Raw genomic sequence first — 17,500 nt, 5'->3', positions numbered from 1 at the left:
CAAAACATTTTGGGGAAAAAGTCGGAACATTTTGAGGTAAAAAAGTCGGAACATTTTGGGAAAAAAGTCGGAACATTTTGAGGTAAAAAAGTCGAACATTTTGGGGTAAAAAAGTCGTAACATTTTGAGCAGAAAAGTCGGAACATTTTGGAGGAAAAAAGTCGGAACATTTTGGGGGAAAAAGTCAGAACATTTTGGGGGAAAAAGTCGGAACATTTTAGGAAAAAAGTCGGAACATTTTGGGAGGAAAAGTCAAAAAAATTTGGGAAAAAAGTCGGAACATTTTGGTGGAAAAAGTCGAAAAGTTTTGGGAAATAAGTCGGAACATTTTGAGAGAGAAATGAAAAAATGTGGGGGAAAAAGTCTAGTTTTTAGGACAGTCTGGAATAAATTTTTTGGGGGAAAAAGTCGGAACATTTTGGGGAATGTAATCCACAGTCTTTAAAGCTTGCTGTGTGTTCTGCAGGCCATTGATGCGGTCGGACTCCCGTGGCGGCCTGAAGTCTCCGATCTCCCTCGACAGTCCCCGCCGGCCGTCGGAGAGCAACCTCGACTCGTTCAGCCGCCACTTTGAGAGCATCATGGAGTCCCACCGGGCCAAAGGAACGTCCTACAGCAGCCTGGACAGCGTCGACCTGCTGACATCCGGGTCCACGTCCGTCTTCACGTTCGACCTGCCGACCCTCACGCCAGAGATCCAGGTAGGCAACCCGTTCTCATTCTGAACTCGTAAAATAAGGACGTTTGGACAGTGGTTGTCAGCGTCTGATGCGATGAAAAAGGCGTCTTTCAGCGTGTTTGTGTAACGCACCGGGGAGAGCAGCAGTTAGAGAGGATTTAGAGAGGAGTATGTAAGGAGGTTGGTTGGGGGGAATATCGGATTTTTAAATCACCAAATATTTGTATTGATATCGGCCTTAAAAATCCTTTTTCGGTCGGGCTCTACTCAGGATATTATCCATTTTATAAAATGTATTATCATTAAAACACACATATCTGTGCAGAAATAAAAAATAAAACAGAATACATTCCCATTCATGCCTCACTTTTATATTTGTATATTATCCTACTTTTAGCATCTTTGTAGCGTGTAAAACATTTTTACTTCCTCATCTAAAAGCTTCCACATGTTTACTCCTTTTGCTGATACACATTACATTTGTTGTTGAGTAAAGAAAATGATAATTAAACGATAAAACCTAGAGAAAAAGCTACAAAAACGTTGGAAAACTACGATGCATTTTGTGAGAAAAAAAGTCAGAACATCTTGGAGAGAATGCAGCTTTAAGGAGTCTCCCCCTGCTGGATGGTAGAGAGAATGCAGCTTTAAGGAGTCTCCCCCTGCTGGACGGTAGAGAGAATACAGCTTTAAGGAGTCTCCCCCTGCTGGACGGTAGAGAGAATACAGCTTTAAGGAGTCTCCCCCTGCTGGACGGTAGAGAGAATACAGCTAATACATCAAGTGAGAAGTAGTCTCATTTTCTCACCACTGTTTTGTGTCTGTGTGTTTCAGAGTCAGATCTGCGACAGCGCCAAGCAGATCATCGAGCTGAGCTTCGCCCCGCTGGCCCACCCGGACCCGGGCACCCTCTCTGAGACGTCACGCTCTGAAATCTCCCTCTGTGCATCGGGGGCGGGGCTCAGAGGCGGCTCCAAAGACGAGCCCGGCCCTCCCGTTCGATCCAAGTCGGAGAAAGACTCGTGGCGTCGCTCCATCAAAGACGGCTTCCGAAAGGCGAGCTCGGCGCCCTCGCTGCCCTCGCTCCACAGCAGCCCCAGGTGACCCAATTCTCCACTAGTTTGTACTTAATTTCTCGGTGCACCTCCAGTAGAAGAACTAATCTCTGTTTAAATGTACATTATGTAACTTTCTGCCGCTAGGGGTCTCTCTTCCACAACAATGGATGGTAAACACGGACTTTTGATGACGTTGGGAAGTTGCGTGGGAATTATGGGAGTTGTAGTTTTTAATTAATATTGCATTAATATGCATCTGTTCACGGACGAGTGTAACCCGACGTTTATTCATGTCATTCTAATAAAATAACTGCGGTACACACACACACACACACATGTTTGTTTCACTATCTTTGTGGGGACCCATCATTAACATAATGCATTCCCTATCCCCTTACCCTAACCTTAACCATCACCACTAAATGCCTAACCTTAACCCTTACCCTCACCCTAACCAGAACCTCATTCTAACCCTAATCCTAAAACCAAGTCTTAACCCTCAAACAGACCTTTAACCTTGGGGGGGTCCAGCATTTTGGCCCCACAAAGCTGTCGGGACCCCACAAGTATACTGTATTCCCCGGTTACCCCACGAATATAGGAAAACAAGCGCACGCACACACACAGACCTCCAACTTTCTAGGGAGCTCCCGGGACGTCTGCATGTATTGAAAAAAGCGACAAAATCATTGGATAAATTGTCGAAAAAAAGAGACATAACGTCAAAAGGAGACAAATGTCGGAAAAAGCGACAAGAACTTCGAAAAAAAACAAAACAAAGGTGACAAAAAGCTTGAGAAAAGTGTCCAAAAAACCCTTGAAAAAGGCTACAGAAACGTCAACATTTTTTTTTTTTTTTTTTAACCTCGGAAAAAGCAACAAACACATGAACAAAATGTTGAAAAAAAAGTGATGAAAACCTTAAAAAGGAAACTTCGGAAAAATAATACATTTTATAAATTACACCTGTGTGTTCAACGCACCCCCGTTTCAGTTTAAATAAACGGTTTATTGAACTTCCTGCCAGTTATACGAGGAGCATCTTCACTTCTGACAGCAGAGTATTCAAAAGAAAACATTTTGTCCAGTCACACTAATAGTTAAACGTACATTATGTAACTTTCTGCCACTAGGGGTCTCTCAACCAAAACAATGGATTGTAAACACAATAGACTGTATATATATATATAATGGACCACCAGGTCCCGTGTCTCTGGACGGAGACCAGTGAAGGACATTAGAAGCTCTTTCCCGGTGATGGCTGAGCGTTACTGAGCAGCCTCCAACTGAGCTTGAAGACGTAGATGTGACGTGAGCAACCTGTCTGAAAGTTGGAAGTCTTCTGGTAGCTGTGCCAAGAGAAATCTCAATCATTCCCAATCTAGCAGAGACGGAGAGCGTAGGTATATGTAAGGAGATAACATAGACACAGGCTCATTATTGATCACTAAAATGATAGTTAACATTAGTCATTACACTTAAACAGCTAATGGAAGTCCAAACTGCCTGGGTTAAAGCCTGCCTGTCTGAAAGTTGGAAGTCTTCTGGTAGCTGTGCCAAGAGATGGCACTTGGGGATGAGGGATTTGGGGTGTTATTTTGCTGTTCTGAGTGAGATACGGTTTCTGAATGTGTCCTGTCTTCAGTCTCCGGGTGGGCTGGTCAACATCTGCACGGCTTTCTACGTCACTAGCTGAGACGAGGGGGCTAAACCATGCTAGAGCTAGCATGCTAGCGGTTGGCCCCCTTGTTCTGAATGGCAAAGCACTGCTGCAACACACACAAGTTCTCCATAATCTACAAAATAACTACTTACATGTGCACCCTTGTTTAGAAGAAGTCTCCCAGCTAATCCTGCCTTGTAACTGACCGAAGTCTCTGGAGCTAGCTGACATGATCTATGATCTGAGCTACTGAGCGTGTAGTCCTTACCTAGCTACTGAGCATGTAGTCCTTACCTAGCTACTGAGCGTGTAGTCCTTACCTAGCTACTGAGCGTGTAGTCCTTACCTAGCTACTGAGCATGTAGTCCTTACCTAGCTACTGAGCGTGTAGTCCTTACCTAGCTACTGAGCATGTAGTCCTTACCTAGCTACTGAGCATGTAGTCCTTACCTAGCTACTGAACGTGTAGTCCTTACCTAGCTACTGAGCGTGTAGTCCTTACCTAGCTACTGAGCGTGTAGTCCTTACCTAGCTACTGAGCGTGTAGTCCTTACCTAGCTACTGAGCGTGTGGTCCTTACCTAGCTACTCCCAGAGCAGGGGGAATGAGAGAGGGACAACACCAGAGCAGGGGGAATGAGAGGGGGGAACACCAGAGCAGGGGGAATGAGAGGGGGGAACACCAGAGCAGGGGGAATGAGAGGGGGACAACACCAAGAAGGATCTTGATGGGAGATTTGTACTGATGACTAAAGGGCGTAGAACGGCCGCAGTGTGTCTGAACGCAGCCTGAATGTCTCTGATTAGTTTCAGTTGAAACTAAAAGAAAAGTCTGGACTTTATTTAAGATATATTATAGATACTATAGATATTATAGATATACAATCAGTAGCTCAATAAATATCAGCAGTGATATGAGACCATCCTGCAGTAAAACAGAGCGGCCACACGGGGGCGCCAGAGAGTTGTGATGTGTGTGTGTGAGTGTGTAGATATGGTGTGTGTGTGTGTAGATATGGTGTGTGTGTGTGTGGGTGTAGATATGGTGTGGGGGTGTGTGTGTGTAGATATGGTGCGAGTGTGTAGATATGGTGTGTGTGTGTAGATATGGTGTGTGTGTGCGAGTGTGTAGATATGGTGTGTGTGTGTGTGTGTGTGTGCGAGTGTGTAGATATGGTGTGTGTGTGTGTGTGTGTGTGTGTGTAGATATGGTGTGTGTGTGTGTGTGTGTTATATGTGTGTTTGAGGATTTGACTGGACTGTACGCCCAGGCTACAAGACAACATATGAGTTTAATTATAGAGGGTGTGACGTGTAGCTGAGCTGAACACACACACACACACACACACACACACACACACACACACACACACACTGTGTAGGTGGTAAAGAGGTCGACACGACTTTGTTTCCTGTATTTTTTGAAGAACAAACCAAAGCTCATTCACTTTTTTCACGTTTTTAGCTGAAGAAGTTTAACGATACGATGTGGAGTTTAAGTCTGTTAATATATAAATATATATGTGTGTGTGTGTGTGTGTGTGTGTGTGTGTGTGTGTATATATATATATGTGTGTGTGAGAGGAAATCTTCTTTGTTGAGACTCAGTTTTTCAGCCTGAAACATGTTCTGTGCTGGGAAGCGTTCTCCACATATTTTTTAACGTGGTCGTTTTCGTGGCTGTCAGCGGGTTCGTGTGCAGAGATCATTTTATGACTGTTTCTTAAAAGTCCCTTTGTGTTCCCTCTGAAAACATGCACATAAAGACGGGTGTGGATTTAATTATGTTTACTGCAGGAAAGGAACGACAACTTGACATGTTTTCGCGTGAGAAATGAATTGAACCATCCAGATACTTTCACATAAAATAAGTTGTGAGTGTGCAGAACCAAACAGCTCTGAGATCTGCGACAGTTTGTCCGTGTGATGCTGCTATTACGGAGCCTGTAAAGTCTGTGTTTAACCATGACTCAGCATCTTATTATATCCTCAGTGTCTGTATGTCAGCTCCCCCACCCCCCCACGAAACCTTTGTCTAAAGCAGGCGGTCTCAAACTACATTTAATGAAACTCACTGTAACTTCTAAAGGTCCCATGTTGTTAAGGGCGTAACGTAACGTTGGGGGTTGGAGATCTCCTGCTATTCAGGGATGCCCCGGGACATTTGTTGAGAAAAGAGACAAAAACATTTACAAAACAAGAACATGGCATCATGACTTTGCGTAAACATACACGCCACTTTCCTTTGCATCGCGGTGCATTTCATCGCCAGAACGCTGGGGGGGGGGGGGAGTTTCAATCGCGAAACTATTTGTTTACTTGTGCGTTGGTGTGTGCCTCGAGCCGGCGTGTGTGCGTGTGTGTGTTATGTGTGCATGTGTGTCTGTGTGTGTGTGTGTGTTATGTGTGCATGTGTGTGCGTGTGTGTGTGTTATGTGTGTTATGTGTGCGTGTGTGTTATGTGTGTGCGTGTGTGTGTGTTATGTGTGCATGTGTGTGCTGTGTGTGTTATGTGTGCATGTGTGTGCGTGTTATGTGTGCGTGTGTGTGTTATGTGTGCATGTGTGTGTGTGTGTGTTATGTGTGCGTGTGTGTGCGTGTTATGTGTGCATGTGTGTGCGTGTGTGTGTGTTATGTGTGTGTTATGTGTGCGTGTGTGTGTTATGTGTGCGTGTGTGTGTTATGTGTGCGTGTGTGTGCGTGTGTGTGTTATGTGTGCATGTGTGTGTGTTATGTGTGTATGTTATGTGTGCGTGTGTGTGTCTGTGTGTGTGTGTGTGTGTGTATGTGTGCGTGTGTGTGTTATGTGTGCGTGTGTGTGTTATGTGTGCGTGTGTGTTGTGTGCATGTGTGTGCGTATATGTGTGCTGTGTGTGTGTGTGTGTTATGTGTGCGTGTGTGTTATGTGTGTGCGTGTGTGTGTGTGTTATGTGTGTTTTGTGTGCGTGTGTGTGTTATGTGTGCGTGTATATGTGTGTGTATGTGTGTGTGTATGTGTGCGTGTGTTTGTGCGTGTGTGTGTTTTGTGTGTGTATGTGTGTGTGTGTGTCTGTCTGTGTGTGTGTGTTTGTCGGAAAAAGCAACAAAAATGTTGAAAGAAATGTCAGAAAATGCGACAAAAAGCTTAAAAAGGAACAAAAAGCCCAGTTTTGATTACTAAATACCTCTTTGTGATCTTGTACTTATTGCCCCAGCTATATTTATTGACCGGTATCTTGTAATCTGATTACTATTCACAGTTTGTAATGTATGCAGCATCATTGTGCCCAAAATGAATCCACCCCCCAGGGACAATGAAGTGTAACTAGGGTTGCAAAATTCCGGGAATTTTCAAAGTTGGAAACTTTCCATCGGACTTAATGGGAATAAACTGGATATTTTTAATACTGCTTGTTATAATACTGTTAGTTTATAACAGGGAACTTACATGTAGTTAAAAAACCATCTTGCAGCATAATCTCAATTAAAACAAGCTGATTTAATTCAACTTCAGTTGAATGTCCTCCCTATATTCATCAATGACGCGCACGCAGTAATCAGCAGAGGCTACTACGTACTGGCCAACATTTACACGCAGTAATCAGCATAGGCTACTACATACTGGCCAACATTTACACGCAGTAATCAGCAGAGGCTACTACATACTGGCACTACACGCAGTAATCAGCAAAGGCTACTACATACTGGCTACGCAGTAATCAGCAGAGGCTACTACATACTGGCCAACATTTACACGCAGTAATCAGCATAGGCTACTACATACTGGCCAACATTTACACGCAGTAATCAGCAGAGGCTACTACATACTGGCCAACATTTACATGCAGTATTCAGCAGAGGCTACTACATACTGGCCAACATTTACACGCAGTATTCAGCAGAGGCTACTACATACTGGCCAACATTTACACGCAGTAATCAGCAGAGGCTACTACATACTGGCCAACATTTACACGCATTAATCGGCATAGGCTACTACGTACTGGCCAACATTTACACGCAGTAATCAGCAGAGGCTACTACATACTGGCCAACATTTACACGCAGTAATCAGCAGAGGCTACTACATACTGGCCAACATTTACACGCAGTATTCAGCATAGGCTACTACATACTGGCCAACATTTACACGCAGTAATCAGCAGAGACTACTACATAGTGGCTACATTTACACGCAGTAATCAGCATAGGCTACTACATAGTGGCCAACATTTACACGCAGTAATCAGCAGAGGCTACTACGTACTGGCCAACATTTACACGCAGTAATCAGCAGAGGCTACTACATACTGGCCAACATTTACACGCATTAATCGGCATAGGCTACTACATACTGGCCAACATTTACACACAGTATTCAGCAGAGGCTACTACATACTGGCTAACATTTACACGCAGTATTCAGCAGAGGCTACTACATACTGGCCATCATTTACACGCAGTATTCAGCAGAGGCTACTACATACTGGCCAACATTTACACGCAGTATTCAGCATAGGCTACTACATACTGGCCAACATTACGTACTGGCCAACATTTACACGCAGTAATCAGCAGAGGCTACTACATACTGGCCAACATTACATACTGGCCAACATTTACACGCAGTATTCAGCATAGGCTACTACATACTGGCCAACATTTACATGCAGTATTCAGCAGCGGCTACTACATACTGGCCAACATTTACACGCAGTATTCAGCAGAGGCTACTACATACTGGCCAACATTTACACGCAGTATTCAGCAGAGGCTACTTCATACTGGCCAACATTTACATGCAGTATTCAGCAGAGGCTAATACATACTGGCCAACATTTACACGCAGTAATCAGCAGAGGCTACTACATACTGGCCAACATTACATACTGGCCAACATTTACACGCAGTATTCAGCAGAGGCTACTACATATTTTAATTTAACAGAGAGAGAAAATAGTAATCAGTTTAATATTATTCTCTGCAAACAGTTTAATAAATAGAAGAGGAAAAGTATGTAAATCTACATTTTTCTAACAACTTTCCGTGTAAAGTTTCCGGAAAATGTCCGTCCCTTTGCAACCCGAGTCGTATCGTAACATATTATTTTTCTCATACTGTCTGTCTGAATATATTCACCTTTTCTTAGAGCTGTAATCGGGCCTTAAAAGTACGGCCCGAGCCCGACAAGTACATTTAGATTGACAGCTTTTTAAAAAGCCTGAAACGCGTTTCCAGCCCGACATTATTCAAACACACACAGCTCTTTAGCCTCTCGTCAAGAATGAGTCATTTCTACATGTTTTAGCATCATTTATTCGTGACTAACGGAGGCTATCGGCCACTTGGAAGTTGGAACAAAGAAATGAAATGAGTCCTCCAGAGACCTGCCTCCGTTTCACCTCCTCAGCATCCAGTTACACGCTAATCAGAACGTATCAGCTGACCGCTCACTTACCACGCAACCTGGAGCACAAGCCCGAGCCCGCTAAAATCACAGAAATTAAGACTGAACCCGAGCAGACTGGGCTTTTTTTGGATGGAGGTCTTAAAGAGACAGGCACTGCTACAGAGCCTCTCATACAGGAGATAAATTAAAGCAAGTAAACATGTTCTAGTACAAACACAAAATACAGGTTTTATTCTGAAAGTGCTTGATTATAGTTGCCCTTTAACTTATGATGTTTTGTATGTTTCCGTGCTTGACATGAGTTTACCAAAGTCTTTGTCAAACATTGTGTGTGTGTGTGTGTGTGTGTGTGTGTGTGTCTCTGTGTGTGTGTGTGTGTGTGTGTCTGTGTTTGTTTGTGTGTGTGTGTGTATATCTGTGTGTGTGTCTTTGTCTGTGTGTGTGTGTGTGTGTGTCTGCGTGCGTGTGTGTGTGTGTGTGTGTGTGTCTGCGCGTGTGTCTGTGTGTGTGTGTGTGTGTGTGTGTGTGTGTGTATATCTGTGTGTGTGTCTTCGTGCATGTGTGTCTGCGCGCGTGTGTGTGTCTGTGTTTGTTTGTGTATATCTGTGTGTGTGTGTGTATCTGTGTGTGTGTGTGTGTGTGTGCGCGTGCGTGCGTGCGTGCCTGTCAGGAAACTTACTTTACAGTATGATTTGTTATCAACTGAAAACAATAAAGTTTGTGTTTGAATTTGAAGTGCGTGCCTGCGTGCCTGCGTGCCTGCCTGCGTGCCTGCGTGCCTGCGTGCGTGCCTGCGTCCACACCCTGTGGAGGAAGGCCAAAGGAACACAGTGAACTCCTCCAGACTGAAAGCGTCTCAGCAGCAGTTTCACAGCTTTCATTTCATCACCTAAATGTCTTAAAGGGTTCAGGAGTTTGGGTTTGAAAGCACAGCTGGAAAGTAACGGGAGTTGTCTCAGGACACTCGACAGATAGAGAAGGTCTAGACCTTTACATACTTATTATTTACAGAGACCCAACAGTTCCACTCAAAGAGCATAATCTGGGGGCGACAGAGAGCTCAGACAGACCCTTGCTGGGCGGAGATACAGAAATATGATTCATAAAATGACCATGATATCACACAGACACACACACACTTACACACACACGGACACACACACACAAACACACACACTTACACACACACACACACACACACACACACACTTTCATCAGCCTATAGAGGGAAACTCCAGATGGATTCATTCAGCCAGCGTTCCTGTCACAACTAGAGACACTCCCTGAACACTAAATGTTTTCAATGAATCCTCCTCTCTCTCTCTCTCTCTGTCTCTCTCTGTCTCCCTCCCTCCCTCTCCCTCTCTCTGTCTCCCTCCCTCTCCCTCTCTCTTTCTGTCGATCTTTTCCATCTGCTGTCTGGGTGCTGTGACCTCTGACCTGCTCAAGCTCGGCTGCTGCTGCAGGAGTTGTAGTCCTTCCTGTAGTCCAACATCTATTACATAATGATAACGTATTACAAGCTAACATCTCATGTATCTGAAAGCAAACGCTCTCAATGTTTGTGAGAGGAGAGCCGAGGTTTATCGAGCCGCTATAAGTGTCCGACACAAACTTCCAGGAAGGTAAGAGGAGACAAAGAGAGGAAGAGGGGAAGGAGAGGACAGAGGGAGGAGGAGGAGGGGCGTCCCGGGTCAAACGGGGGAGGAAACACATACCTCCTCTCTCTCTCTCTCTCTCTTTCTCCGTCGCTGAAGCCCGCTGATGGATCAGAGCAAACGCAAGAGAGAGAAAGTTGTGCTGCAGAGTCGTTGGGAGAAAAAAGCCGGCGTTGAGATTTTTTGGAAGAAAGGGAGAGAGAGAGAGATAGAGGGAGAGACAGAGAGAGAGAGAGAGAGAGAGAGAGAGACAGAAAACCGAGCGACGGGAGAGACTGAAAACACGGAGGAGAGAGGACAGACGGATTAAAGAAGGAGGAGACACTGCTGCTGGAGAAAACACTGAATGAAACAGACAGACAGACAGAGAGAGAGGCAGACAGACAGACAGTGAGAAAGACAGACGGCGAGAAAGAGACAGACAGACAGAGAGGAGACAGACAGACAGAGACAGCAAGACGTTTTGGATGCCGTCTCTCCCTTTCCCCTCGCTGACTCCTCCCCCGTCTCTCAGATGTTTTGGACGTCGCCCGATTGGCTGCGGCAGCTCCCTCCCTCTGTGACGTCACAGCGTGACAGCGTGCGAGTGGGCGGGGCCACGGCCACATGGCCAGCTACCTGCTGTGCTGGGGGGGCGGGGCTCTGGAGGACCGGTACCTGTACGCCTCGCCCTACCCGGCCGTGTACAGGTGAGTCTGCTCCTCGGCGTCGTCACGGTAACATGACGGGTGGACGCATAGATCCTCTAAAGGTATCGTTAGCATCAAACGCTCTCGAGGAACGAACACGCATTTCCTGGGTGAGACTAAATGATGTCATTATGTTAGCCTAGCATTTGCGAGATTTTGCGTAACTTTTGTAGCTGGAAGGAAATATGGATACATGCAAAGATCCTCTGTGACTAAAGAAAGCTCTGTGTGTGTGTGTGTGTGTGTGTGTGTGTGTGTGTGTGTGTGTGTACGTGTGAGAGAGTGTGTGTATGTGTATGTTTGTGTGTGTGTGTGTCTTTGTGTGTGTGTTTGTGTGTACGTGTGTGTGTGTACGTGTGAGAGAGTGTGTGTATGTTTGTGTGTGTGTGTGTGTGTGTCTTTGTGTGTGTGTTTGTGTGTACATGTGTGTGTGTGTACGTGTGTGAGAGAGTCTGTGTGTGTGTGTACGTGTGTTTGTGTGTATGTGTACGTGTGTGTGTGTGTGTGCTGCATGCGTGGTGTCTTTTTATTTCAACACAAACTGAGCTGTAAGTCTGACTTCTTATTTTGTCAACATAACAAAGTCTAAGGGCCCTATTTTAACGGTCTGAGGTCACGGCGTGAAGCGCCTGGTGCAGGTGTGTTTAGGGCGTGTCTAAATCCACTTCTTCTGAAAAAAGGGTCCGTGTGCCGGGGTCATGGTTCTAAAGGGTTGTTCTTAGTGTCTTCATTAATCAGAGGTGTGTTTTGGGCGTAACATGCAATCAACCAATCAGAGATCATCTCCCATTCCCTTTAAAAGCCAGGCGCGTTTGGACCTTGGAGCATTGCTGTTATGATGGAGGATTTGCTCCGTAATATTTGTATTTGTAATCTTCTGCATGTGTGTGTGCTGCTGTGCGTCCCTGTGTGTGTAACAAGCATAGTGTGCACGTGCTGTGCACGAGCCTAGGAGCATTTTACTAATGCTCTGTTAAAATAACAATGAAATGCTGCGTTACTGACTTCAGACCAGGTTTTTGTTGGTCAATGGTGCCATCACTTCCCACTGCCTCAAGATAGCAATACGCCCAGAATGCACCTGAACACACCTCCCTGTAAGACCACCACGCCCAGAATGCACCTGAACACACCTCCCTGTAAGACCAGCATGCCCAGAATGCACCTGAACACACCTCCCTGTAAGACCAGCACGCCCAGAATGCACCTGAACACACCTCCCTGTAAGACCAGCACGCCCAGAATGCACCTGAACACACCTCCCTGTAAGACCAGCACGCCCAGAATGCACCTGAACACACCTCCCTGTAAGGCCAGCATGCCCAGAATGTACCTGAACACACCTCCCTGTAAGACCAGCACGCCCAGAATGCACCTGAACACACCTCCCTGTAAGACCAGCATGCCCAGAATGCACCTGAACACACCTCCCTGTAAGACCAGCACGCCCAGAATGCACCTGAACACACCTCCCTGTAAGACCAGCACGCCCAGAATGTACCTGAACACACCTCCCTGTAAGACCAGCATGCCCAGAATGCACCTGAACACACCTCCCTGTAAGACCAGCACGCCCATGGACCACAGATGGGCGCAGGTGCATTTGCTATTTAAACGACGTAGGCGCTGGACGGGACATTAACAACTGCGTCGGTCTTAAACTAGCAAAGACACTTGCGTCGGGCTTTGTGCTGCGCTGGGTGTAAGATAAGACCCTAAATCTGCCAGGCTGTCACAAATTTTTTTTATGGGTGGATGGATGGATGGATGGATAGCTGAATGGACGGGTAGATTGATGGGTGGATAGATGGGTGGGTGGATGGACGGGTGGATGAATGGATGGATGGACGGGTAGATGGATGGGTGGGCGGATCGATGGGTGGGTGGGTGGATGGATGGGTGGGCGGATGATGGGTGGGTTTGTGGATGGATGGATGGGTGGGTGGATGGGTGGATGGATAGATGGATGGGTAGATGGGTGGGTAGATGGATGTGGGATGAGCAGCAGCGCTGAGTATGTGGGTTGCGCCCATGAAATATTTGCCAAATCTTCTCTGCCAATGCCAAACAGCTTATTCTGCCGTTGACCCGTTTGGTGTTTGGTGGATTGGATGATTGAAGTTTGAAGAAACAAGACATATTGGCAATTCAACAATGGATTCATTTCACAAACAGGGAGCCTCAGTAGCGTGTGGAAGAACCATACACAGCCACAACAGCCTGGCACCTCCTCCTCACGCTGGTCACCAGCCTGGTCTCACACTGCTGGGGGATGGTGTCCCATTCTTCAACCAGCATTTGTCGCAAGTCAGCCAACGTGGTCGTGTTGGTCACTCTGGCACCAACAGCACCCCAAGCTGATCCCACAAGTGTTGAATGGGGTTGAGGTCAGGACTGCTGGCAGGCCATTGCATCCTCTCCACTCCCACATTCTGGAGGTAGTCTCTGATAAACCCCGCCCTGTGGGGGCGAGCGTTGTCATCTTGGAGGATAGAGTTCGGTCCCAGACTGTGGAGATATGGGATTGCCACTGGTTGCAGAATCTCATCTCTATATCAGGCACCTGATTTGAAGTAACCTGGGGGTACCAGAAGCTCAAAACAAGTGTCAATAGCAATAAGGGCACTTGGGCCAGTGGCCAGGGGCACCAACCATTCACAACCAGTGGGGGGGGGGGGGCACCACATGACACAAGCTTTAGCAATATTTTCCGTAAAGACCATACGTTACTCGTTTATGAACACTCATTTCACAATAATAATAATACATTATAAATACATCAATATTACATGACCACTATCACTCCCCTCCCAAATCTGTCAGAGTTGAGTTGGTCCACAAGTACGCGCAAATGTATAATTTGGGGGGGGGATGGGGGGGGTTAACAATAATCAAAAGTGGCCAGTTTAACCCCCCAAAAAATGTTATCATAATGATGAATGTAACATATTAACTGTTATAAAAACGATGAGTGGTTGGCTTTCTTGATTCAATGTTATTGGCAAGCAAAGAAAAACGTTTTTCGCACCTCCCCCCCCACCTCTGGGTGAGACTTGGTTGCGCCCAACCCTTCTCCGTGTTTTCCTACGGCGGGTGAGCTTCGTGAGTTTATTCAGTAAGCAGAGAAGTGGAAAAGACCGGTCCACAGTCTGTGCTTCTTCTGCTAGAACTCGTAGTCCTTTCAGAGGACTTTGTGCAATTAATCCCTATTCTTAGATCTAATATTGATGGTCTTTTGTCCATATCTTATTCATTTTCGGTCCTTTTATTGTCGTTAGCTGTGATGCTAAAGCAGTTTTAGCTTTCCCATGATGCTTTTGAAAGTTTTTGACCAATGACTCAGCGATTATATATGCTCATATAGACGCCACAAGTCATGAGACACTACCCTTGTTTTGAGATAAATGTCTTTTATTCGCAATGTCTTGGATAAGTACTCCATTACCCACAATCCTGAACAATCCCACAATCCCACAGTGATGCCTCTGATTGGTGGAGCTCATGCTGGTGAGGGGGGGGTGTCAGTACCTGATCTCTGCTGCCTGCACGATCCGTCACGATGATTTACGACACTGCACGGTTCACGATCTGTTCCACGCTTCTGGCGTTAGCCTCTGCCTGGAAGCTAACGTTAGTTTAGCTAACAGCTAATTGGGCTAACTGCTAGCTGACAGCTTGATTCAGTCGAAAATAACGTGAACTCAAACTAAACGCTGGGTTAACAGCGTTTAGTCTCTATATGTTAACAGTTATTTTCAGGTTTATTTTGAGGGTCTTTTAAAGGTATTACGTGCTGTCTCAGCTAGCAGTTAGCCCAATTAGCTGTTAGCTAAACTAACGTTAGCTTCCTTTGTTCAGTGGTGCGCGGTGGTTTATGGGATGAGTATTCTTTGCTCTGAGATGACGATATGTACCTTGTACCTTTGACTTTTTGGGGATTTTGTGTTCGTTTTTTCAGTCTAAATGACGCGTCGTATGCTAATGAGTCACGTAGCGTCTGGTTAGCCTAAGACACGGTCTAAAACTCTTTATATACAGATATTTACAGACGTCAACGGGAGAAATGACGGGAAATTAACTTCAGGAACCCAAGGTCTCTCAGAGGAGGGGCGGGACTGGTGAGCTCTATATAAGGTATAGAGCCCAGGGGCACCACATTGTCTTAATACAGGCTTGGTGCATCCCACATACTCAGCACTGCTGCTCTTCCCACAAATGCATGTTATTTACAAATGGAACTAAAGAGTTATATATATATATATATATATATATATATATATATATATATATATATATATATATATATATATACAGTCAGGAGATGCACAGCTGTGGTGCGTTTGGGTGTAATCGGTAAAACGCTGGTATTGTCTGGAGTTTATTTTCCTTACTGTGGCGTCCCTAAAACACACACCATCCTGCTGCCACAAATACTCACCAGAACGCCAAATATGGGATTCATCCGCTGCTGAAAATAGTCCCACACAGAGACAGACAGAGAGACAGACAGACAGAGAGACACAGACAGAGAGACAGACAGACAGAGAGAGACACACAGAGAGACAGACAGAGACACACAGAGAGACAGACACAGAGAGACAGACAGACAGACAGAGAGAGAGAGACACACAGAGAGACAGACAGACAGAGAGACAGACAGACAGAGAGAGAGACACACAGAGAGACAGACACACAGAGAGACAGACAGACAGAGAGAGAGACACACAGAGAGACAGACAGACAGACACACAGAGAGACACACAGACAGACAGAGACACACAGACAGACAGAGACACACAGACAGACAGAGACACAGAGACAGACACAGAGACACACACACAGAGAGACAGACACACAGAGAGACAGACACACAGAGAGACACACAGAGAGACAGAGAGACACACAGAGAGACAGAGACACACAGAGAGACAGACAGAGACACACAGAGAGAAAGACAGAGACACACAGAGAGACAGACAGTCCGACAGACAGAGACACACAGAGAGAAAGACAGAGACACACAGAGAGACAGACAGTCAGACAGACAGAGACGCACAGAGAGACAGACAGTCAGACAGACAGAGACACACAGAGAGACAGACAGTCAGACAGACAGAGACACACAGAGAGACAGACACACAGAGAGACAGACAGAGACACACAGAGAGACCGACAGAGAGACACAGAGAGACAGACAGTCAGACAGACTCCTCCTGTTTTTTATAAAACTATACACAGAGAGACAGACAGTCAGACAGACAGAGACACACAGAGAGACAGACAGTCAGACAGACAGAGACACACAGAGAGAAAGACAGACAGAGACACACAGAGAGACAGACAGTCAGACAGACTCCTCCTGTTTTTTATAAAACTATATTTGTAATAAATAAATAAAGATTGGTTCCCACTGAAGACGTCCAATGGGCTGAGAGACGCAGAAAGGAAGTGAGACAGTTTTAGTGTTTGGGTTTTTTGGTTGTCGTGGTTTCAGTCTGGATGAATGAAAGCTGAGTGACACACCCTGCAGAATAATCTTTCTCTTTAGATCCATGACTCAGATTCTGGTGACAGACTCACACACAGACTCACACACACAGACACACACACACACACACACACACACACACTCACACACAGACACACACACACACACACACAGACACACACACACACACACACAGACACACACACACACACACACACACACACACACACACACACAGACACACACACACACAGACGCACAGACACACACACTCACAGACACAGACACACACACACACTCACAGACACAGACACACACACACAGACACACACACACACACACACACACACACACACACACACACACACACACACACACACACACACACACACACACACACACACACACACACACACACACACACACACACACACACACACACACAGACTCACACACACACACACACACAGACACACACACACGCACAGACACACTCACAGACACACGCACAGACACACACACACACAGACACACACACTCACAGACAGACACACACACACACACACACACACATTTCCTGTCTCCTAAAGGGGCGTGGCCTGTTTCTGTGGTAACCGCCGTGTGGTTGGATGAAAAGTTATATTGGTAGAATTTATTTATATTTTGCTAACATTAGATGTTTAGTTAAAAACACTTTCAGGAGTTTTTGTCGCTTTTAGAATATTACAGTAAGTGTGTGTGTGTGTGTCTGTGTGTGTCTGTGTCTGTGTGTGTCTGTGTGTGTGTGTGTCTGTGTCTGTATGCTGTGTCGTGTGTGTGTCGTGTGTGTCTGTCTAGCGTGTGTGTGTGTGATTATATGTGTGTGTGTCTCTGTGTG

At 45.8% G+C, this 17,500-nt stretch overlaps 1 protein-coding gene across 4 annotated transcripts in view; it reads left to right on the top strand.

The window, feature by feature from the left end:
- Window positions 1-17,500, top strand: part of psda (pleckstrin and Sec7 domain containing a) — a 91,316-nt gene that overhangs the window by 27,354 nt on the left and 46,462 nt on the right. For 3 of the 4 annotated variants that reach the window (XM_078242614.1, XM_078242613.1, XM_078242612.1), the window contains exons 6-7: window positions 467-701; window positions 1,514-1,779. In XM_078242614.1, the coding sequence (XP_078098740.1) occupies window positions 467-701; window positions 1,514-1,779 (501 nt within the window). Of the gene's footprint in view, window positions 1-466; window positions 702-1,513; window positions 1,780-10,605; window positions 11,136-17,500 lie in introns of those variants that run through there. The other variant, XM_078242615.1, reaches the window with a different exon arrangement.

This window comes from Sander vitreus, chromosome 23 (genome assembly GCF_031162955.1).
Source record: "Sander vitreus isolate 19-12246 chromosome 23, sanVit1, whole genome shotgun sequence".
Classification (NCBI taxonomy): Eukaryota; Metazoa; Chordata; class Actinopteri; order Perciformes; family Percidae; genus Sander; species Sander vitreus.
Note: the sequence above shows the minus strand (reverse complement) of the source record. Positions and strands in the feature narration are given on the sequence as shown.